The following is a 24,698-nucleotide window of genomic DNA, read 5'->3' on the forward strand; positions in this document are numbered from 1 at the left end:
CTAGATGCTATACTCCTATTGATGCAGCCCAGAATTGCATTGGCTTTTTTAGCTGCCGCGTCACACTGTTGGCTCATGTCAAGTTTGTGGTCAACCAAGATTCCTAGATCCTTTTCACATGTACTGCTCTCAAGCCAGGTGTCACCCATCTTGTATTTGTGCCTCTCATTTTTTTTGCCCAAGTGCAATACTTTCCATTTCTCCCTGTTAAAATTCATCTTATCAAAACCTCTATGCAGTATGCAGTGGCAATTTGGTTCTCAAATGCCTTGGTTCTCAAACAACTTGGAACCCAAACACTGCAAACCCGGAAGTAAGTGTTCTGGTTTGCGAACTTTTTTTGAAAGCAGAATGTGCTCCATTTTGAGTGTTATGCTTCCGTTTTGAGTGCTACACTGTGTTCTGTCTGGTTTTGCCATTTATTTTGCCTTTTTGTTTTTGGGGTTCTTTTCATTTTGTTTTTGTGACTGTGTGGAACCCAGTTCAGCTACTGCAGGCATCCCCAAACTGAGCCTTCCAGATGTTTTGGGACTACAACTCCCATCATCCCTAGCACACAGGACCAGTGTTCAGGGGTGATGGGAAATGTAGTCCCATAACATCTGGAGGGCCGAGACTGGAGATGCCTGAGCTACGGATTGATTGATTGATTGTGTGACTGCAGTACATTGTTTATTGCTTTCATTTTATGGATCAATGGTCTCGTTAGTTAATAAAATTCATGTTAAATTGCTGGTTTAGGAATTGTTTTTAAAAGTCTGGAACGGATTAATCCATTTTGCATTACTTTCTATGGCAAAGAGCGCCTTGGTTTTGGAATGCTTTGGTTTTGGAATGGACTTCCAGAACGGATTAAGTTTGAGAACCAAGGTACCACTGTACATTAGATTTATTGGTGAGAAAAAAAAGTTAAAAAGGAATCCATAAAAGTGTTCAGAAGTATTTGTGCTGCAATCCCACTTGTAATTTTAAATTTCCTCTGTATGCTGCTCTTTGTGGCTGCAGAATAGGCCCCTCCAATATGCAAATAACTTTACTAAGGGGTGGAGACACAGCAGAGTCAAGCCCTGACAACTTTTTAAAAGCTTCAAGTGACCCCAAGCCTTTGCTGGGACAACATCTTCCCAGGTTCGCTAGAGCAGCCCTCTGGGAGCTGACCAGGGTGCTGAATTACCTAGCTTTGGACTGGAAGAGGCCCTTCAAATTATTTCCACTCCCCGCACGGAGTCTAACCCTCAGCAGAACTGGGCACACTGGAATTAGCTTCCAGTCCCTATGTATTTTTCACCATCAAAGCTTTACAGGTAGATGGCTACTACTGGGAGTCCCAGACAATTTAATACCTTTTTGAAACAAAGTGAAAGAGCAGGCAAAATCATTTCTTACGGGCACCTGATTATTTTTCTGCAATTACACAAGCTCTCGGCAGATGAAGGTTTCCACCAAAAAGCGATAAAAGGGCTCAGAGAAGATATTAGCATATCAGGAAAGGATCACACGGCAGCGTGTCATCGCTACCAGGAAATGAATTCAACTGGTGGGCTTATCTTCCAAATTGGATTGAAGACAGACGTAGCTGAAGCAAATCATGGAAGGGGCTTAAGGCCCACTCAAATCACCGAGAGCAGACAGACCGTTTGGTTCGCCTTTGCCGTTGATGCCCCCACTGCCGCGTCAACGTTTCCCTGCAAACACAGAGGCTGAGCTGGCAATAGTCTTGGGAATGCAGGAATGCTGAAAGCTGCAGATATACAAGCTCCAATGGTGTGGGTGAGTGCCCACCACTGTGCACATGGCTACTGTAATGCACTCTATGTGGGGCTGCCCTTCAAGACTGTTCAGAAGCTGCAATGTCTGTAGAATGCAGACCCTGGTGGGCACAACTTACACCAGTTCTCTGAGGCCTGTGCTGGTGCTTCCAAGTCAAATTCAAGGTGCTTGCATTGACACACAAAGACTTGGGTAAGCCCTTATAGGGTTGCCATATGTCCTCTTTTCCCAGGAAACGCCCTCCTTTTCATGGGTAGAGTCCATAGTTAAAAGTAGAAGTCGGCAAATGTGTCCTTTTTTTTTGCTTTTCAAAATATGGCAACCCTACATGATGTCCATTATATTCAATGGATCTACTCTGAGTAGGACTGACGTAGAGCCTGGGCTGCTCTAAGGCAGCTCTTCATGTTTTTAAGCTGCTTTTTAGTATTTTTAGTTTTTACTGAGGGCTGTCTCTCTCCCTCACTCCCACGGCCTTGTCCCCTGCAGAAGAATAATATGTAACAGTGAGAAACAAATATTAAGGTTGCTAAGAAAATTCCCCCAATGTTAACCCAGAGACAAATAGCTGAGGTGCATGTTTATGACAACGCTCCCTTCCTAAACCCATCACTCATCTTCAAAGAAAAGCCCCAAAGGAGGAAATAAATAAAGGAAGCTGGAAGAAAGTACCCAGATGCCATTCAGGGCCAGCAAGCAGATTGGAATTGAATTACAGAATTGTAAAGCTGGAAGGAAGTCATCTAGTCCACCCCCCCCCATAATGCAACATTTAGTCTGCAGAGAGGTCTAAAAATCACCCAAAGTTTCCTACATCCACTCATTCTCCCTTATTATTAGCACAGACCAGCTTTGGCCAGCCTGGTGCCCTCCAAATATTGCCTCCCAGTGAGCATGTCCAATGACCAGGAATGATGTGACTTGTAGTCCAGTGATACCTGGGGAGGGGGCACTGGGTTGGGGAAGGCTGGCACAAATCACCAACTCTTTAGCTGCTAGATTTAAGAAGTCTCATCCCTATTGATTTAAGACAGTATAGCAGTGTTCCCCAAGCTGCTGCCCTCCAGGTGGCACTGGATTGCAACTCCCATCAGCCCCAACCAGTGTGGTCAATGGTCAAGGATGAGGGGTTTGAACTCCAGCATCTTCTGGAGGGCACCAAGTTGGAAGAAACACTACTATACCATGAAGCAGTTAGCTTGACACAGTTCAAATCCCCATTCTGTGATGAAGACCAGTGGTTGATCTTGAGGTCTGTTACTCTTGTCTCAACTTAACCCACCCTTGACGCAGAACTGACCTGCACCTCCATGGACAGCTGTGAGTCCAAAATGACTTCCAGGCTGCGCACCTGGTCCTTCAGGGGGATAGTTACCCCATTCAGGACCAGGGAGTCCTCCATACCCGCCTACCCCCTGTCCCTCAAGAGCAGTACTTCTGTCTTGTCAGGATTCAACCTCAATCTGGGGTAGACAACACTGTGCAACCTGGCTCACAATAAGGATTCAACTTCAATCTGTTAGCTGCCATCCATCCTCCAACCACCTCCAGACACTAACACAGGACCTTCACCACCTTCACTGGTTCCGATATGAAAGAGAGGTAGAGCTGGGTATCATCTGCATACTGATGAACACCTAGCCCAAACTCCCTGATGATCGCTCCCAGTGGCTTCATGTAGATGTTAAAAAGCATGTGGGAGAGGACGGAACCCTGAGACACCCCAGGGGTCTGAACACTCATCCCCCAACACCACTTTCTGGACACGGCCCAGGAGGAAGGAGTGGAACCACTGTATAACGATGCCCCCAGCTCCCAGCCCTTCTAGATGGTCCAGAAAGATGTAATGGTCGATGGTATCAAAGGCTACTCTCATACAATATCAGGGCAGCAATATAAAAACATTTAAGGCAGTACAAAAGTAACATTAAAACGACTGGCCACAGTGCAATTACCTATTTTAATAATAATAATAATAATAATAATAATAATAATAATAATAATAATATTTATACCCCACCCTCCCCAGCCAAGACCGGGCTCAGGGCGGCTAACACCCGATATAAAAACAATTTGATTGAAATACAACTTAAAAACAAGATTAAAATACAACATTAAAACATTAAAACATTAAAATACAGCCTCATTTCAATGGAAACTCAAATAAAAAACTTTTTGGGGGATGAAAACATCAAGTCTTCACCAAGGCTAACTATCCAGACTGGTCCTACATGGGCCAGAAAAAAGCCAGGGAAGTCCCCAAATAGGAATTCCATTACAGGAGGAGAAAGGAAAAAAGAAAGGGGGAAGGGAATCAAATTGATTCCAAGCTGAAGGCCAGGAGGAACAACTCTGACACAGGCCCTGCGGAAAGAAATCAGATCCTGCAGGGCCCTGGTCTCATGAGACAGAGCGTTCCACCAGGCCGGAGCCAGTGTTGAAAAGGCCCTGGCTCTGGTTGAGGCTAATCTGACTTCCGTAGGCCCTGGGACCTCTAGGGTGTTGCTATTTATGGACCTTAAGGCCCTCTGTGGGGCATACTGGCAGAGGCGGTCCTGTAGGTATGAGGGTCCCATAGGTACATTTTGCTTGCTTGTAAGGGGAGGATGTGACAGAGGTGTTTAAATAAGTCACAGGGTGCAGAAAATGGACAGGGAGATGGTTTTTCTCCCTCTCTCATAACACTGGGATTTGGGGACATCCAATTAAGGTGATTCCTGCATTGCTGGGGATGGGACTACATGACTCTTGAGACCCCTTCCAATTCTATGATTCTATGAACGCCTGAAGATTCTGGACAGACAAAAGTCACTGAGGGTAGTTGAGCTTTGGAACTCCTTGCCACGGGAGGCAGCAACAGCCACCAAAATGGGAAGTCTTTAAAAGATTTGGGGAATTCGTGGCAAAGGGGGCTATCAAGGGCTGCTAGCCCAAATGGTTATGTTTTGCCTCCACTTTGGGAAGCAGCCTGCCTGTATAGACCAGTTTCTGGAAACCACAAGGTTGCAAGGTATGCTCAGTTCCTGTATGTGGGCTTCACCACTGTGAGAACAGGATACTGGACCCGATATGCCACTGGCCTCACCCAGCAGGGCTCTGCTTGCATTCTTAATTTTTGTTTTGCCATCAGCCAAGTGGTCAAGGAACAAGGGAAAAGAGAGACCCAGTTGGAAGACTTGGATCCTGATGTTAATTTTCTTCATCTCACTGGAGAGCGGGGGGTGGGGGTGGGGAGAAAGTGAAGCTAATGGCGCAATGGACTTACTTGGCACCCTGTTAATGGCTCGCAAAGGCCTGAGTACACGGACAGTACGGATGGCAGATAAGCTGACGTTGTGTCCATCCAAGGAATATTCCATCATGCTGGAGAGAAAGAGAGAGACACACAGAGAGATATACAGGTGAGAATGAAGTTCTCAAACATCCTCTAAACCAGCCTTTCTCAACCTGTGGATCCCCAGATGTTGTTGAACTACAACTCCCATCACCCCTAGCTAGCAAGGCCAGAGCTCAGGGATGATGAGAGTTGTAGTCCAACAACATCTGGGGACCCACAGGTTGAGAACCACTGCGAAAATGGATGCTTCCTTGTAACAGAAGAAGTTCCATTGGACACAATGGGCACTTAATTCTAAGTAAGCACCCATCTCTGCATAAACGCTTGGCTACATTCAATAAAATATCATTAAGACCTAGATGGAAATTAGATGAAAAACAAAACACAACTTGATCCTCTCTCGGTGTCAAGGGGAAGCTGACAATCAGATTAGTAACGGCCCATGTAGTTCCATTCACTTGGCTGTGAGTCCTGGAAGATCTGCTCCCTGCCCTGCAGGCCTTTTCCCATCTGGTTTGGAAGGGCGGAGCCTGGACTGACTCCAGCTACAAATGCTGAGGCTGCTGAACAGACTCTTGGGCTGGGGGATTGAGGGGGTTTTTGGGGGGAGAGGTGTTGTTGCTGTTGGGGTTGTTATTTTTTGTCTCTTTATTTTAGATCTTATGATGATTTATGTGGAAATAGTTTAATTTGTCAATTGAAAGCTCAGAGGATGATGCCATACAGTAACTCCTCCGATGAAGCATTTCAGTTAAGGCACCTGGGGAGGCTGCAGAAATGTTTCATGGAAAGAAAAACACACTCAAATCACCCTCAATCACCTTTCAAGCATGGTGCAGTGGTTAGAGTGTTGGACTAGGTCCCAGGAGACCAGGGTTCAAATTCCCCTCTTGGCCATGAGGTTCACTGGATGTGACCTTTTGGACCAGTCACTGCCTCTCCTGGCTTAACCAACCTCATGAGGTGCTTGTGAGGATAAAATGGGGAAGAGAAGAACCATATATGTCCTTAGGATCAGAATATGGCCTGAGGAAAAAATGCATTCATCAGTAGTAATTTCTGTCCGTTTTCTAGCAGTGGGGATATATACCAAAGAAAGCATTCTCTGGAATGGAATCACAGGTCTTGTGGGGTGTTTTCCAGGGCTTTTTGGCTTCCATGCGATGGCGTAATATGCTTTCTGGATAATGCTGCCACATCTGCATTCAGCGTTTTGAAACCAAGCGCCTGGGATTTATTTTGTCGCTGCCACGCTGCAGAACACGAGAGAAACAACTGGAGCAGATTCAAGGGCCACCTGGCAAGGAAATATATATCGCAAACACCAATTTCCACCTGCCAGTTGGAGCGAACAGGCCAGGAGCCAAGAGCCAGGTGTGTGAACCGAGCCGGCTTTCCAGGAATAATACAAGCTATTGTCTAAAACCATTGTGCAAACATAGTAGGATCCTGAAGAGCTGCCTGGCGACAGTCCCAGTTTATTACAGCTTCCACCGTAAAATGGATGCAGCTATTTATCTGTTTATCATCTTTTTATTTGTCCAGGCTGAGAGGGGCCAAATTCAGCCATCTAGCCCTGGGGCTGCCAGAACCTCCAGGTCTGACCTAAAGCCTCTAGGTTTTGCTGGCCCCCACCATGTGAGAGGATGTGTGTGTGCTTGAATCTCCAGGTGGGTGGGAATCCCTTAATAATAATATGCTGAATGATTACGATTATTACTCAGGAGATTGTGCATGCAGCTTGCAAGCTTCAGCTTCTCAAGAACAGGCTGCAAATTACCGCAAAACACTCTTGGGGGTGGGGGTGAGGTCTGTCTTCCACCCAGCATCCCAAATTGAAAAATATATATACGGGGGGGCCCTTCCCCCACATAGTCAATTACAAAATGTGGCATGCACCCAACATTTGAATGGCAATGCCTATAAACTTTGGGGCCCCCAGCCCACTACAATATTTTACTGGGGGACCTCAGGACCTAGGAATTAGCTCCTATGCTTCTGCCTCTCTCCCAATTAACCTCCATCTCCAGGGCTCAGTGGTCTCAGGGAGCACAGACAATGCCTAAAGCCATCCTGGGGTCTTGGGTTTGCGTTCTGAAATCTCTGGGTCTGCGATGCTCCTGGCCCGGCGACCCTATCTAGGCCTTTGCCTCTGGCTCTCTGGACTGTCCCCACCCATAGCTAAACCCCCTCTCGTCAGGCCCCATCCCTCACCAGCTCTGTGTTTTTGCTTGGCTGGAATGTGTTCCTGAACTCTGAGAAAGTCTCTTGTTGGACCCAGAGCTGAGTGCGTAAGCAGAAACCTGCCCGCCGTACAAAGGTAATCACTTGTTCCTCTGCTCGCTTTCACTTCTGGCCCTGCACATCACAGGAGTGTGCCCCCCCCCCACTTGAAGGGAATATGGCCCCCAAGCTGCATAAAGTCTCCCCACTTCTTTTCTAATGAGCATGGGAAATACCTATATAATGGATGCCCAATGAAGCTGAATATTGGAAGTTTTAAATGTTTGATGCTTTAATGTGTTTCTAATCTTTTTTAGGGAGCCGCCCGGAGTGGCTGGGGAAACTCAATCAGATGGGTGGTAAATAAAAAATTATTATTATTATTATTATTATTATTATTATTATTATTATTATACAAAGGGCAGTGCTTCTTCACTCTGCACATAGTTAAACCATGGAACTCTCTCCCACAGGAGGCAGCAGTGACCACCAACTTAATGGCTTTAAAGAGGATTAGACAAATTCATGGAGGAGAGGGATATTGATTGCTTCTAGCCAAGAGGTCCATGGTCTGCCTCTGCTGTTAAGAAGAAGAAGAAGAAGAAGAAGAGGAGGAGGAGGAGTTTGGATTTGATATCCCACTTTATCACTACCCTAAGGAGTCTCAAAGTGGCTAACAATCTCCTTTCCCTTCCGCCCCCACAACAAACACTCTGTGAGGTGAGTGGGGCTGAGAGACTTCAGAGAAGTATGACTAGCCCAAGGTCACCCAGCAGCTGCATGTGGAGGAGCAGGGAAGCAAACCCGGTTCACCAGATTACAAGTCCACCGCTCTTAACCACTATGTCACTCTTGACCACTAAGAGGCAGTAAGGCTTTTAAATATCCATTGTTGGAAACCATAGTAAAGGTAAAGGGATCCCTGACCATTAGGTCCAGTCATGACCGACTCTGGGGTTGCAGGGCTCATCTCGCTTTACTGGCCGAGGCAGCCAGAGTCCAGCTTCCGGGTCATGCGGCCAGCATGACTAAGCCGCCTCTGGCGAACCAGAGCAGCACACGGAAACGCCATTTACCTTCCCGTCAGAGTGGTGCCTATTTATCTACTTGCACTTTGATGTGCTTTCGAACTGCTAGGTTGGCAGGAGCAGGGACCAAGCTCACCCTGTTGCAGGGATTCGAACCGCTGATCTTCTGATCGGCAAGCCCTAGGCTCTGTGCTTTAACCCACAGCGCCACCCGCGTCCCGGAAACCATAGTAGGGGAGAGCAATCTTCTGCTTGGGTCTTACTTGTGGCCTTTGCAGAGGGGCATATTGTTGACCATTGTGCTGGACCAGATGGGCTCTTGGCCTTACCCAGCAGGCTCTCCTTATGTTCTTACGGGAGGAAGGGCAGCATAGAGATTTAATTAAAAGTTGTCTAGAAAATGAAGGATATGCAGATATGACCTTTGATACCAGGCTGGGCGAACACGCTGCCTGCTTTTAGCCGTCCCGATGATCAAAGTCAGAGGAAGTTTATCTGATAAGGCTGCCTGTGTCTTACTTATGGGGGACACTTAGCTGTCTACTCCACACAGAGGTGCTGGGCAGAAAATATCCAGTTCCGTCCTTTCACGCCAGTTTGAGCCTCTGTTTGCATCAGAACTGCCCTGGTTACTGCAGCCTTTTGCTTGATACCACAAGCACTCGTCGCTCTATTAACTGACTCGAGGACACCAAAAGGGTAAAACTGGGTCCTGCACATTCTACACTCACTTCCTTATCCCTCTGGGGACTAAAATAGCTCCATTATCAAGGGGGTGACTGACGTTTTAGAGGACAGGGCGGCGGGGGCGGCAGAGAGTAAAACTTAAAAAGGACAGGAAAAACATGCCAATCATTTCATCCCATAGTTGTCTGAGTTTTGTGGATGCTTAAAAACAAACAAACAAACAAATAGACATTTTAATTTGGATGCTCAAACGTTTTAGATCTTTGAACCAGTGTGGTGCAGTGATTAAGAGAGCGCTTGACTCATTTTTAATATTTGCCACCCTTTCTCAGAAACTATAGGACAGGGTGGGTCCTCAGGAACATAGGTAGTTGCCTTATACTCTGGCTGCCAGTCACTCTCCAGGGTTTCAGAAAACAGCAGAGAATATAGCCGTGCATTGCATCAGCTGGAAGTACACAGAAACAACCGCAACAGAAGCAGCATCTTGCTACCCGGTTAAAGTAATTTCTGCTTAGGCCCTGAGACAAGCAAGCAAAATTGATGGGCTTTTAAATCATGCCCCCCTCCTATAGATACAAGTTTTACACCACTTTCTCTTCCAGCCCACAACACTGATTGATGAGCAATTTGTCTACTGACCCCGCAATTACGATAAAGAAGTCCAGGCGATTCCACGTGTCTCCTAGGTAACACTTCTGCCCGAAGATTCCCAGAGCTATCATTTTGATGACCATCTCCACAGCGAAGAAGGCAAAGATGAAATGATCAAACGCCTGGAGTGGAAAAGAAAGAGGAAAACAATAAGAAGTCGCTATTAGTCCCATAGTGCATCCCTGTCATTTAGTGTAGCAAATTGAGTGCTGGACTAGCATCTGGGAGAGACTGGGGTTCAAATCTTCCCTTGGGAGCCAGTCAGAGTGTCACACAGACTGGCCTACTTCGCAGGGATGTTGTGAGCATAAAATGGAAAGGGGGGAGGGAGGAGAACTATGCATGCCACTACAAGTTCCTTTGAGGAAAGGTGCAATATAAATGTTAAAAAGGACCCCTGACCATTAGGTCTAGTCGTGGCTGACTCTGGGGTTGTGGCACTCATCTCGCTTTATTGACTGAGGGAGCCGGCGTACAGCTTCCGGGTCATGTGGCCACCTATTTTACTTTTCAGTAACATTTATATTAGGGACGTGGGTGGCGCTGTGGGTTAAACCACAGAGCCTAGGGCTTGCCGATCAGAAGGTTGGCGGTTTGAATCCCCGTGACGGGGTGAGCTCCTGTTGCTCGGTCCCTGCTCCTGGCAACCTAGCAGTTCGAAAGCACATCAAAGTGCAAGTAGATAAATAGGTACCGCTCCGGCGGGAAGGTAAACAGCGTTTCTGTGCATTGCTCTGGTTCGCCAGAAGCGGCTTAGTCATGCTGGCCACATGACCCGGAAGCTGTATTCCGGCTCCCTCGGCCAATAAAGCGAGATGAGTGCTGCAACCCCAGAGTCGTCTGCAACTGGACTTAACTATCAGGAGTACTTTACCTTTACCTTTTAGACCCCTGGATGGTTAAGTCCAGTTAAAGGTGACTGGTGTTGCGGCACACATCTCACTTTCAGGCCGAGGGAGCCGGTGTTTGTCCACAGACAGCTTTCCAAGTCATGTGGCCATGACTGGACCTAATGGTCAGGGGTCCCTTTACCTTTACCTTATTCTTTTGTGGGGGGTGGGGGTGGGAACTGAAAACCCAAGCCTTGTTAGAAGGCAATCCCATTAACACCCCCAACACAGTATTTTTTTTACAAACCCATCCTCCTAAATCCCACAGCATCCATAAATGGAATAGAAGCAGATAAATAATGGCCGGCCTGCAGCCAAAAGCGAACTGGAGTCTAATGGGATTCTAATGGGATAGTCTTAATGGAACGGCTGGGTTAAACAGAAGAGGCTTCCTTGAGATGTATGGTTGTCTTACGAAATGTGTTTGCATAAAGCAGAACTCTGCAGAGCCAGGCCTGAAGGCAATTGCATTAACTACCAGAGGAAGCCCATAGCTATGAGGGCGCTTGCTCACCCCAATTGCCGCCAGGGTGTTTCTGCTCTGTGCTGAAAAGCTCCAACCAGGTCTTCCCTGGGGTCCCTGTCAACTGAATAATTGCCAGGATTCGGGAGGAATGGGAGTTAGCGGCTAAGATTCAGCCTGCAAGCTCCAGGGTGTCATTAGCTTGCAGGATAAGCAATGGAAGATGAGCTCAAGGCCCCAACACGCTCCCCAGAGGGTGGTTATGTGGCGTTGCATTATGAGCAAAGAGATGGCGGGTTTCTGCCAACAGCCTTGACACAAAGGCTGAATTTTATTAGGTCTCGGTAGGGGGAACAGGACCACCAACTTGTTCCATACCAGTCGGTGGGCAGACTTCAGTCACTACTGATGTGGTGGTACGAAATCATAGAGAAATGGGGTCTGCAGGAAATGTCATGGGCTTAAGGTTGTTACTTGTCCAAAACACATCTTGGAAGTGTCCAAAATGCTCCAGCAGACACAGAGATGAGTCTATCATCGGGTGGTGTTAAGAGGTGGCAGTGAGGTTTTGGAACGTAACTTTGCCCTGCACCTATAAGCTCACTATTACTACAATTAACAATTAGATTTATTAGTTGCATTTTTCCACTCAAGTGCTGCAAAGCCACTTCTGCAGCAAAAAACCAAAATAACAAAGGCATTAACATAAAAAAGCAGCAATTAATGGAGGCCAATATACTCATTCAAAAGGGACAAAATTTACCAAGTTTCATGGATGAGCGAATAAAGACCACTGACATAGCTAACTACCCATCCACCCCTGATTAAAAACCACATGTTTGGGTAAGTAAAAACATTTTGGCCTGGCACCCTCTTCCCAGGGAACTCTGGGAACCATAGCTCTGTGACGTCTCCTAACAACTCTCAGCACCCGTAACCAGCTGCAACTTCCAGAATGCTTTGTGGGAAACCTCAGAGCTGCCTTTGTAGAACTCAGTTGGAAGGAGGATAGAGGCAAGGTTAGAATCAATTGGCTCTGCCTGTCATTGGCTCTAGCGCCACCTACTGTCAGTCTCCCTGCTTTCTGCCCTACCAGTTCCAGTGGGCACTGCGGGAAAGAGAGAGAGAGAGAGATGATATTCTCTTACCTCCAAAATGGTGCACCTCTCAGACTTGCATTTGTCATCTTGACAAGGCTGAAACATCCCGAGGGTGACACAGTTCAGGAGGATGACCAGCATGCTGACGTGCTCGAACCAGGTGGGCACAAGGAGTTAAGGAAGCCAACTTGGGCTGCGTTATCAACAGGAAAGTGGTGGCAGGAAACAAAGGGAAGGGATGTGGGTGGCATTGGCATATCAAACAGCCCCTCTCCCAGCCTTAAGAAGAAGAAGAACAACAAAAGAACCACAAGCAACCATGCGGGGGATGGAGGAGAGATGATGCAGGAGGATTTGATGTTCCCAGGAGACAGGGGCTCCTGCAGAGATGAATAACCACCCCCAGACCTGACTGGGCATGAACTGAGATGTGAGCGACAGGCTTTGTTGCCATTGCACTTTTTCTGTTCTTTATTAAATTGTTTCAACACATCACAACAACATGCCGATAAATAATGAAACATCCCACCCTAACCTAGAAGCTGGTGTTTAGGCAACAGATGCAAAATAACGACCAAATAACATAAGTTCTTATCCCAGTTTACTGTTCATATAGAAGGCGGTAAACGGTTTAAGTTAACCAAAAAGTTGTACAAGGTGAGGGGAGTCCTCCATGTTCATCTTTAGCCCTGCGCATAATAAAACTGTGCCACTCAATTCCGAAGGAGTCTTCATGCTTCAGACGTTGTGCCAGTTTCATTATATTATATAATTACTCCACAAGCACCAGGCAAAGTGAGGTGATGTCTGCTGAGGGAGTTTTCCCTCTGTATGTTTGGTTGAATGTTTCCCTGCTATGTACTAGGCCGGAACTTTTTTTTTAAAAAAAGAGAAAACCTCTCTGTTCCATTCTTTTCGAATTATACACTGCTTTTATTCAGTTTTCTCAGTAAAGTGTTGGACGCGGGTGGCGCTGTGGGTTAAACCACAGAGCCTAGGACTTGCCGATCAGAAGGTCGGTGGTTCGAATCCCCGCAACGGGGTGAGCTCCCGTTGCTCGGTCCCTGCTCCTGCCAACCTAGCAGTTCAAAAGCACATCAAAGTGCAAGTAGATAAATAGGTACCACTCTGGCGGGAAGGTAAACAGCGTTTCCGTGCGCTGCTCTGGTTTGCCAGAAGCGGCTTAGTCATGCTGGCCGCATGACCCGGAAGCTGTACGCCGGCTTCCTCGGCCAATAAAGCGAGATGAGCGCCGCAACCCCAGAGTCAGTCACAATTGGACCCTTTACCTTTACAGTAAAGTGTTACTAGGATTTATTTTCTCTCTGGACTCTGTCTATGTTACCTAAGTGACTTTGTTTACAGAGCCTGTTGCTTTGCTTTTTTCGAGTGGGTTGGGTAGGAAGCGAGTCGGAGGAAGGTGGCACAGCTGGTTCATCAGCCTTCACATACCTTCCTTAATTTGATGATTGTGGGATGGAGTGGGAGGCTGGTAGAAGGTTTAACGATTTTGTGAATGAGCCACTTCCCCATTCTTCTGCTAATACAAAATGGGGAACAGCGGATAAAAAACAGCCTGTTTGCTAAGTGCTAGCAACAGCAGGATAGGAAATTAGGAAAAATGACTTAAAGAGGAATCCCCACAGGGAACATTGCATTAAATAATGCAAGAGTGCCGGTTAAGGGACATTTTTTTCTTCAAAGAATTCAGATGAATTAAATGCCATTTTCAATGGCAGGGGATGGAAAAAGGGGAAAAGGCAGCAGGATGGGTTCGTTCTGATAAAACCAATGGCGTTTCAAGATCAGCTTCCGGCGAAATGTTTACAAGGAAACACATTTTTGCAGAAACACACCGCTTGCCACTCGAGAAATGCTTTATAAAAACCATAGTTTTGCAGGGAAGACAGACCTCATAGGCAACAGCAGGGCTAAGGAACCATTTTTCAGATCCAGGGCCACATTTCCTTCTAGACAACCTCCTGAGGGCCATAGGCCAGTGGTGGTGGTGGGGGGGCAGAGGGGAAAGTGGGTGTCTATGAGACGCTTTGGGATTCATTTGAATGAAAAGTTGCATGGAAATATAACAAATCTAATCTAATCAGATGCCGTCACCTGCGCCAAATAATGATCATCAGCAAGGAATGAAAAAGGGAAGCTCTGGAAACCTTGAAAAGAGCTGCGGTTTGCTCTCCCACTCACTCTCCTACATGGCTGCAAGGAAAGTACCGTATTTTTTGCTCTATAAGACGCACCAGGCCATAAGACACACCTAGTTTTTGGAGGAGGAAAACAAAAAAAAATATATTATGAATCTCAGAAGCCAGAACAACAAGAAGGATCGCTGCGCAGCGAAAGCAGCGATCCCTCTTGCTGTTCTGGCTTCTGGGATAGCTGCACAGCCCACATAGCTCCGTAAGATGCACACACATTTCCCCTTACTTTTTAGGAGGGAAAAAGTGAGTCTTATAGAGCAAAAAATACGGTACTTCTTTGTGGACTAGTAACTTGCGTCCGCTCACTTGCAACAAAAATAAATTTGAATGGAAAACACATTGGCGCAAGGCCATGGCACAGGGCTCTTGTTTGAAAAAGGATCAATCTATCTCACTTAAGAACATAAAGAGAGGCTGCTGGATGAGGCCAATGGCCCACCTGGTCCAGCATCCTGTTCTCACAGTGGTAAACCAGATGCCTGTGGGAAACCAGGGAGCAGGATCTGAGCACAAGATCAGGTACTCTGAAGCAAGCATACAGGAAGGCTGGTAGTACAATAGCTTTGTAAACAAGCATGTTAGTTTCCCTGCGAATGTCCTTATGGTATGCTTGTGAAACGTGGACCACTTAAACACCATCTCCAACTCCTCAAAAGATTCCATCAATGGTGTCTCCGAAAAACTGTACACTTCACTTGGGAAGACAGGTAATAATAATAATAATTTTTTTATTTATACCCCCTCCTCCCCAGGCTCAGGGTGGCTAACACCCACAAAATTATAGTAAAAACATAATAGGAAAAAAAACCCCAATTTAAAATACAGGTTAAAATGCAATTTTAAATGCAGCCTCATTTTAAAAGTAGCCCATAGATTAAAACCATAAGGGGAGGGAGGGAAACATAAGGGTCAGGCTGAGTCCAAACCAAAGGCCAAGCGGAACAGCCCCATCTTACAGGCCCTGCGTAAAGATGTCAAGTCCCACAGGGCCCTAGTCTCTTGTGACAGAGCGTTCCACCAAGTTGGGGCCAGTATTGAAAAGGCCCCGGCCCTAGTTGAGACCAATCTAACCACCTTGCGACTTGGGACCTCCAAAATGTTGCCATTTATGGACCTTAAGGTCCTCTATGGGGCATACCAGGAGAGGCGGTCCTGTAGGTACATGGGTCCTAGGCCGCATAGGGCTTTAAAGGTCAAAACCAGCACCTTAAATCTAACCCTGTTCTCCACCGGGAGCCAGTGCAGCTGGTGAACTAGTGCCAGTGCACTGGAAGAAGCAAAGATCTCCATTGTCAAAGCATTAACTTCGTTGGACTGGTCATGTTGTGTGGATGCCTGATTATCGTCTTCCAAAGCAACAACAACAACAACAATTTATTATTTCTACACCGCCCAACTGGCTGGGTTTCCCCAGCCACTCTGGGCGGCTTCCAACAGAAGGTTAAAAATACATTAAAACATCAGTCTTTAAAAACTTCCCTAAACAGGGCTGTCTTCAGATGTCTTCTAAATGTCATACAGTTGTTTATTTCTTTGACATCTGATGGGAGGACTTTCCACAGGGTGGGCACCACTACCAAGAACGCCCTCTGCCTGGTTCCCTGTAACTTCATTTCTCACAGGGAGGGAACTGCCAGAAGGCCCTCGGTGCTGGACCTCAGTGTCCAGGTTGGACGACGGGGGTAGAGACGCTTCTTCAGGTATACTCTATTCCAAACTTAAAAATGGGAAGCATATTGCTGGTGGTCAACAAAAGAGGATCAAAGACTCTCTCAAGGCAAATCTAAAAAAAAAAAAAAGTAGTATAAACACTGACAACTGGGAAACACTGGCCTGCGAGTGCTCCAGTTGGAGAACAGCCTTTACCAAAGGTGTCATGGGCTTTGAAGACACTCAACCTCAGGATGAAAGGGAGAAACGTACTAGGAGGAAGGCATGCTTGGCAAACCCTCACCATGATCAACTCCTGCCTGGAAATCTATATCCCCACTGTGGAAGGACATATGGATCCAGAATTGGCCTCCACAGTCACTTACAGGCCCACTGTTAAAACTGGATTTATGGAAGACAATCTTACTCAGCTATGAGTGATTGCCAAAGAAGAAGAAGAAGAAGAAGAAGAAGAAGAAGAAGAAGAAGAAGAAGAAGAAGAAGAAGAAGAAAAAGAAGAAGAAGAAGAAGAAGAACTCTGAAGCATGACTGCCTTTGACCGTGGAAGCAAAGCATAGCCATCATGGCTATTAGCCATTGATAGCCTTTCTGCCATGAAAATAATACTCAATAATTACATCCAGCTGTTTTGTTTAACAAATGGAAAGGGAGAGCCGACCTCTACGAACCTCAGTGCAAATTGTGCAATACAGTTGTTGTCGAGCTGGAGGTTGTGTACGAGGAAAGCCTGGATGAGAGGAGGGTTTTGCATTTCCATAAACAACTCCTTTTCATCCCACAATACACTCCGCATTGGTGATTTATTTGTTTGTATGAAGAATGGTGCAAGCTGATTCACAGTTCCAGTTATTTTTGGAGTCCAGCCAAGGGGCCACTCTGGAATAATGAATTGGGGAGGGCGGGGGGTGGGTGGCTGACCCAGAAGTAATAGCTTTATTTCTTGATAGATTTTGGCGAGGCTCACAGGCAAACATTCCCCCCTGCCAGACTTGAATGGGGAGGAGAGGAAGTTATTCTGAAGGTGCCGGCTCTGTTTTTCTGTTGAGATTGGAAGCAGAGACAAGGAGTGGAAAAGAAGACTTATTAGGGCCACAGAGCCTAGGACTTGCTGATCAGAAGGTCGGCTGTTCGAATCCCTGCGATGGGGTGAGCTCCCGTTGCTCGGTCCCTGCTCCTGCCAACCTAGCACTTCGAAAGCACACAGTGCAAGTAGATAAATAGGTACCACTCTGTCGGGAAGGTAAACGGCTAAGGAGGAACGAATCTGTAAGTTTGGGTTTCTTCAAGTTTCTCGTTTTTCCAATCTTAAATTCAGTTCTCCATATTTCCACAGCAGTTACACACATACACACACCATTTAGAAGTCCTCATGAAAATTCATCAGCATTTCAGTGCAAATTTCTTCTAGTACGCTCTTTTTTTGTATGCAGCTTTGTCCAAGATACAGGGAAGCGGGTGGCGCTGTGGGTTAAACCACAGAGCCTAGGACTTGCTGATCAGAAGGTCGGTGGTTCGAATCCCCACGACGGGCTGAGCTCCCGTTGCTCGGTCCCTGCTCCTGTCAACCTAGCACTTCGAAAGCACACAGTGCAAGTAGATAAATAGGTACCACTCTGTCGGGAAGGTAAACGGCGTTTCTGTGAGCTGCTCTGGTTCACCAGAAGCGGCTTAGTCATGCTGGCCACATGACCCGGAAGCTGTATGCCGGCTCCCTCGGCCAATAAAGCAAGATGAGCACCGCAACCCCAGAGACGGCCACGACTGGACCTAATGGTCAGGGGTTCCTTTACCTTTACCTTTATTGTCCAAGGTACACAATGGTGCAAAGCCATTTCCCTGCATACAGTGAATTCTTGTATGCTACTTTCACTAATGCATGCCTTTCTATGGACACTGTACCCTGGTGTATACACATTTTTGCACTCATCACTTGGCTGGAGAACTGCATTGCAAAATTCAGAGGATTTTGAATTTCAAAGGGTGGCTGTCTGTTACTTATTTCCTATTGATTGCATTTTATATCTCACCGAAGGAACGCATCATTCTCCCCTAGCCACATTACCCTCGCAACAACCTTGTGAGGTAGGTTAGGATGAGAGTTGGTGACTGGCCCAAGCTCACCCAGAGAACTTCAAGGCTGTGGGGGGGATATGAACCCTGGTCTCTCTCCTAGGTCCTAGTCTGACCCCTGTAACCAGTAGCCAGTGTGGTGTAGTGGTTAAGAATTGGCTCCCTCAGCCAATAAAGTGAGATGAGCGCCGCAACCCCAGAGTCGGCCATGACTGGACCTAATGGTCAGGGGTCCCTTTACCTTTACTATAGGACAGTGTTATTTGAACTCGGCACATTAGATGCTATTGGGATTACAACTCCCATCATCCCAGATCATTGGCCAAGCTGACTGGAGGTGATGGCAGTTGTGATACTGCAATATCTGGGGACCCAAGGCAGGGGCGGAGGAAGGGGGGGTGCGGTGGGTGCGGTCTGCCCTGGATGTCACCACTGATGGGGGTGACAAAATGGCGGGCAGCACTCACCGCAGGGCCTTCAGTGTGCCTGAGCCATGTGTCTCTCCAGGGAGAGACACGGTGGCTTGGGTGCACCCAGGCTCTACACTGCCCAAACTGTCTGCCTGCTGGCTTTCCCCCAGCTGTAGGGCAGCTGAGTGGGAGGAGGCAGGCAGACTCTGGAGCCCCCTACGGGCAGCTTGCCCAGCCATTGCCCTGCCCCTATGTGCAGATCGCCCTGCCCCTGGGTGCGCCGCCCCAGACGCCCGAAGAACTTCCTCCACCGCTGCCCCAAGGTTGAAGAACACTGCTGTAGGACAGCATTGATCAACTTTGAGTCTGTGGGTTGAGTTGTGCCCACCAAAAGAACATAAGAAGAGACTGCTGGATCAAGCCAATGGCCCATTTAGCCCAGCATCTTGTTCTCAATGATCAAGGGTCTGGAAACCAAACCTGATGAGGGACGGTTGAAGGAGCTGGGTAAGTTTGGCCTGGAAAAGAGGAGACTAAGAGGAGATATGAGAGCCATCTTCAGATATCTCAAGGGCTGACACATGGAAGATGGAGCAAGCTTGTTTTCTCCTGCTCTGGAGGGTAGGACCTAAACCAATGGATTCAAGTTAAAGAAAAGAGATTTCAACTAAACATCAGGACAGCAAGAGCAGTTCAAGAGTGGAACAGACACCCTCAGGATGGTTGCGGACTCTCCTTGCTTGTAAGTTTTTAAGCAGAGGTTGGATGGCTACCTGTCATGGATGATCCAGTTGAGACTAGACGACCCTTGGCGTCTCTTCCGACTCTAAAACTCTGCAACTCTATGATCCTATGCCTGTGGGAAACCAGCAAACAGGATCTGAGCACAACAGCACTCAATCTCCTCCTCCTCCCTCACTGTTTAACTCAGGCATCCCCAAACTTGGCCCTCCAGATGTTTTGGGACTACAATTCCCATCATCCTGGACCACTGGTCCTGTTAGCTAGGGATAATGGGAGTTGTAGCTCCAAAACATCTGGAGGGCTGAGTTTGCCTACGCCTTGTCTAACTCCACTAGTAAAACCACGTAAGCCCAGCCATCACAATATCTTGTGGCAGTCATAAAATTTTAATTGATTGATAACGCCTACAGATGCCCTGCCTCATTTTTATCCTCACAACAACCCTGTGAGGTAGGTTTGGCTGAGAGTGAGGGAGCGAATGGCCTCCATGAGCTTCACATCCAAGTGGGCCTTTGAACCTTGGTCTCTCGGGTCCTAGTCCAGCACTCTAACCACTACACCACACTGCTGCATGAAGAGAGAGAGAGAGAGATCCTTCCCTTTGTCTGCCTTCAGTCTTGGCTGCAGATTCCTTTCCTAAAAGCACCTAAGGCAACTGTCTTCCTCTCTTGCCTGCCCTCGTTATTATTACTGTTATTTTCAAACGGTCTTTGGGAGCTTTGACACAAAGATAAAACATAAAATGGAACATTTCAGCAGCTGCAATCAATCAATGGGCACCTCGGGTTTCGCAAGTATAAGCTTCCTTTCCCGCTACAGAAGATTAAGTCGCTACAGCATCATCAAAAGGCGCATGATCCCTTGCTCCTTTATGAGTATTAAACCTACAGGTATATGAGCTTGTAATAAAGGCTGCTGTCTCCTCACCTGGGGCAAACCTGGCCCAATACCTGCATTGGGCTCTCAGGGAGGAGGGGGGCAGCCTTAGGCAGCAGGAGCCAGCGTGAAACAGGCTTCCAATCGCCCACCCTCCAACACGAATAGAGTTTTGTTTTCCTTTTGGACTCGCAAAGTATGTTTAATGGAGCATGGGAGAGGGGAAGCGAACGCTTAACATTCAGATTGCAGCCCGTTTTAAAGTCTAAATTACCGTTCCCCAGAGTGTGACGGAGGATGCTGCCTAACCAAGGCTTTTTAAAACAGGCTGGCACAGGAGAAGGATGCTGATCTACATAACCAGGGCATGATGGCAGACCCTCCAAGTGTCCCTATTTTCCAGGAAGACACAAGATTTACCCACCCGGGAAGAATGGCAGATTAAGTTGATGGACTACATGGAACTGGCGGAAATGACTGGCAGAATCCGAGACCAGGGAGAAGAGACTGGAAAAAAAAATTAAAGATTATTTACAGAAATACTGTAAAATCAATGAATGTTAGAAAAATGTTGGAATGAAGTTATATGGCTTTAGCAGAAATGTTATAAGGAACTAAGTACAAACTGCTATATAGCGCATGTGCGGCATCACTACGTACAGCGCATGTGTGCGCCGCCGCACATGTGCTGTACTTAGCGGTTTGCCACCAGTGCCAGGATCCTCTGCTTTAAGTGTTTTAAATTTGTTATTAGCTGCCCTGAGCTCGGTTTCTGTACTGGGGTATAAATAAATTATTATTATTATTATTATTATTCGGCTGTGGCTACTGCAAGCCCCCACAGGGTGAATTCTTGTCACCCCTGCAGACATGGAACACGGGGTGCACCGCCCCCCGCTCCCCGTTGCGACGTCACTGGATCCACTCTCATCCAACTTGGGGACCAGCTGCCCCGTCTCAGATCCAGAGGCGGGACTAATGTTTAATTAGGGTAAAAAAATAAACAAACCCAGGTACAACTTACAGCCAAGAGGGCATTCTGCTGTTCCAGAAGGCACAACATGAACCAAGGGCATCAAGGTACAGTAAGTGAGATTCCGACTCAACATCAAGAAGAACTTTCTGACAGTAAGAGCTGTTTGAAAGTGGAATTATCTCCCACAGGAAGTGGTGGACCCTCCTTATTTTAAGGATTTGAAGCAGACCTTGGATGGCCATCTGTCATGGATGCTTTAGTTGAGATTCCTGCATTGCAGGGGGTTGGACTAGATGACTCTGGGGACCCCTTCCAACCCTATGATTTTATAAGCATAGTGGTCGGTATTGCCCAAGAGTCCTAATCTAATGAAAATCTGGAAGTAAGAATTGCTGGAGGAGATGTGGAGTGATGAGAACGTACAGTCATATGTGGTGGGATTGTCTATTAGTTAATGAATTTTGGAAACAAATTGGTATAGAAATATCAGGAATTATGGGAAGGAATGTGGAAATATCTAAATTAATGGTTCTTATTACCCTGAGTAGTACCAAGTTAAAAACAAGGGGAATGTAAATGGGTAAAATTGATGGTAATTGCAGCCAGACAGGTTATAGCGAATAATTGAAAAAAGGCAGAAGAGCTAGGGGTGAACCAATGGAGGAAAAAACTGAATATTATAATTTTAGAATACCTAACTGTGAAGATACATAGAATGAAAGGGCTTAAGGTCAGTGAGAAAGAGGAGGATTGGTTTGAGAAGAAATTGAATTATTTGGGTAGGTTTGAACAATTTGGGGCAATTAAAATGCTAAAAGTTAAATAAACCTTGTGGAGGGAGGAGTGTTAAGGTATATAGAAGTGTACATATGGTTGATTTGAATAAGTTATTATTGAATATGTACACCGAATGTATCAGCCGCCTGGGGGGTTTCACTGTTTGTGTTTTGGTGGTTGGTATAAAATATTATTTTTTAAAAAATCTAATGAAAGTCATTGATTTATCAAAATTACGCTAAAGAAGAGAAAGGGTAAGAGCCTGATTCTTCAAGCTTCCAAACAATTCCTAGAGATGCTGCGTCCCAAGTCATTATAAGCTGACTTTTGGACTGGGCAGGATCGGGGCCCTGATGATGGCAGTGATGATGCCATTTAAAGAGGGGGCCGCTTCTTCTATTTCTCTCTCTCTCTCTCTCTCTCCCCACATCCCCAATCCTCTCCAATGAACCGGCTTGCTGCACTTCCGAAAGCGTGACATGACTCAGCATTCCTGGACTCATTTGTCTTAATGATGGGATCGGTTTCCAGAGAATGCAATAAGGCTCGCAATTACATTGATTGTCACAATTTGTCACTGGCGACAAACTAGGTCAATGCCGGCGATCCGGAATGCGCTTCAATACCCTGAGCGGCCGGCCTGCTCCCTTCCCTGCACGGCAAAGGCAGTCCTCCCCTTTGCCAAGCACATCCTTATGTAACGGATTAAGTCCCTTGCCCTGCCAAAGAATTTGGAATGGCAGTTTGATGAAAGCTCAGAAGAAGGCTGGCAGGCTCTGGGTGAAGGCAGTCCACAATCTGGACATGTGGTTCTGCTTAGGAACGGACGGCTCTCTCAATTTCAGTCCTCCCTGTTTCTCATTCTTCCGTTCTTAAATTAAGCCCTGCAGAAATCTGCGGTTTTTGTTTCTTTGTTAAAAAAAACCCCTAATGCAAATTCGCTTGCATTTTAGGATTTCTCCTAATAAACACATTTTTTAAGAAATCCAGTTGTGAATGGGCTACCCATTCTTGCTAGCAATTCCCCCTAATACAATGCATTTGTGTATATGATTTTCACAAATCATATGTACCCGTGAAAATCTACGAAAGCATATATATATATATATGCTTTCGTAGATTTTCACGGGTACAGGAATGCAGGTTTTGGTGTCCTCGGGTGTCTTCCCGTGTAAAAGTTGGGGTGTCTAGGCGACGTTTCGACGAGGTCTCACTCGTCATCTTCAGGCTGGTGCTTTCGGCTTCTTGTTACTGGAACAGAGCAGGATCTCAGTGTTTGAGTTCCTATAAATACTGTTGAGGGGGTGTGGTGTATAGCCTCCAATGTTCTGGGCAGAGAGGAAGTTCCCAGGCTAGTGTGCCTTTTCTTCTTTTGTTCCTTAATTACTTGAGGGATATCTTGAGTGATTTCTTGAGTGATATCCTGAGTACCACTTAGGTGGGTCATTAGGTGTGGATTAGTTGCTAAAGTCTTTGTGTCTTGACCTCTTGAACTTTGTGAAGAGTTTTTCTGAGAAGATGGCTGTACTGCACTTAGTTGTGCTCTGGCTTGGCTTCGTGTATAGGGGCGAGCTGTGGTTTTGTGGCCTGTGTCAGCCAGATCTGTGTAGGGATTGCAGGGGGGTGCAGCATCCGGAGGTGCCACCATGGTTTGGCTACTGGATGGTGTCTGTAATTTATCTGTGGAGAGGGTCTGGGTTTGGGTCTGGTGTGGTTGATTGGTGATGGCGTTCTGTGTGCCTCTGGATCTGGTGTCAGTTTTTGTGGGGAGGGCTAATTTCCAGATGTCTGGCAAGCGGGATGTGTCGTCACGCTTGTTCATGTTGTGAGGGTGTTTCTCTATCTCGATGGCTTCCATGATTATTCTCTTGTGGTGATGTTCCATGTTAAAGAGCAATTTGGAATCTGCAAAATTAATTTCGTGTCCTGTTTCTTTCATGTGTTGGAAAAGAGAGGAAGTTTTTTCTTCTTTTTTGACGGCATTCTTGTGTTCTGCGATACGTGCATTTATTCGTCTGTTTGTTTGTCCAATGTACGTGGCTGGGCAGACTTTGCAGGGTATTTCATAGACCCTTTGGTTTTCCAACTGGATTTTATCCTTGGGGTTTCTGAGGATATTGGCTGAGGATATCACTCAAGATATCCCTCAAGTAATTAAGGAACAAAAGAAGAAAAGGCACACTAGCCTGGGAACTTCCTCTCTGCCCAGAACATTGGAGGCTATACACCACACCCCCTCAACAGTATTTATAGGAACTCAAACACTGAGATCCTGCTCTGTTCCAGTAACAAGAAGCCGAAAGCACCAGCCTGAAGATGACGAGTGAGACCTCGTCGAAACGTCGCCTAGACACCCCAACTTTTACACGGGAAGACACCCGAGGACACCAAAACCTGCATATATAGTGCCTGGGAACTTCCTCTCTGCCCAGAACATTGGAGGCTATACACCACACCCCCTCAACAGTATTTATAGGAACTCAAACACTGAGATCCTGCTCTGTTCCAGTAACAAGAAGCCGAAAGCACCAGCCTGAAGATGACGAGTGAGACCTCGTCGAAACGTCGCCTAGACACCCCAACTTTTACACGGGAAGACACCCGAGGACACCAAAACCTGCATTCCTGTACCCGTGAAAATCTACGAAAGCAAATATATATATATATATATATATATATGCCTTATGGCGTTGAGCGAGTGTATTCGTGGTCTGATCCTGATGAATTTGTGACAGGCGGTTGCTTGATATTTTCATTATGAATGAGCAGAATAGAAATATTTCTAGAAACAGATAAATAAGGAACT

General features: G+C 46.5%; 1 protein-coding gene and 1 long non-coding RNA gene across 4 annotated transcripts in view; one reads left to right on the forward strand and one right to left on the reverse strand.

Annotated features, from left to right (window-relative positions):
• The window catches only part of CACNA1H (calcium voltage-gated channel subunit alpha1 H), a 389,727-nt gene that overhangs the window by 175,988 nt on the left and 189,041 nt on the right, over positions 1-24,698 (reverse strand). For all 3 annotated transcript variants that reach the window (XM_081889028.1, XM_081889027.1, XM_081889026.1), the window contains exons 3-5: positions 12,201-12,312; positions 9,688-9,821; positions 5,036-5,133 (exon numbers count right to left, since the gene is read on the reverse strand). In XM_081889028.1, coding sequence (XP_081745154.1) covers positions 5,036-5,133; positions 9,688-9,821; positions 12,201-12,312 — 344 coding nt within the window. The remainder of the gene's footprint in view (positions 1-5,035; positions 5,134-9,687; positions 9,822-12,200; positions 12,313-24,698) is intronic.
• The window catches only part of LOC309357319, a 395,759-nt gene that overhangs the window by 24,285 nt on the left and 346,776 nt on the right, over positions 1-24,698 (forward strand). The window lies entirely within an intron of this gene.

Source organism: Podarcis melisellensis (assembly GCF_964234715.1).
Source record: "Podarcis melisellensis genome assembly, chromosome: 14".
NCBI lineage: Eukaryota > Metazoa > Chordata > Lepidosauria > Squamata > Lacertidae > Podarcis > Podarcis melisellensis.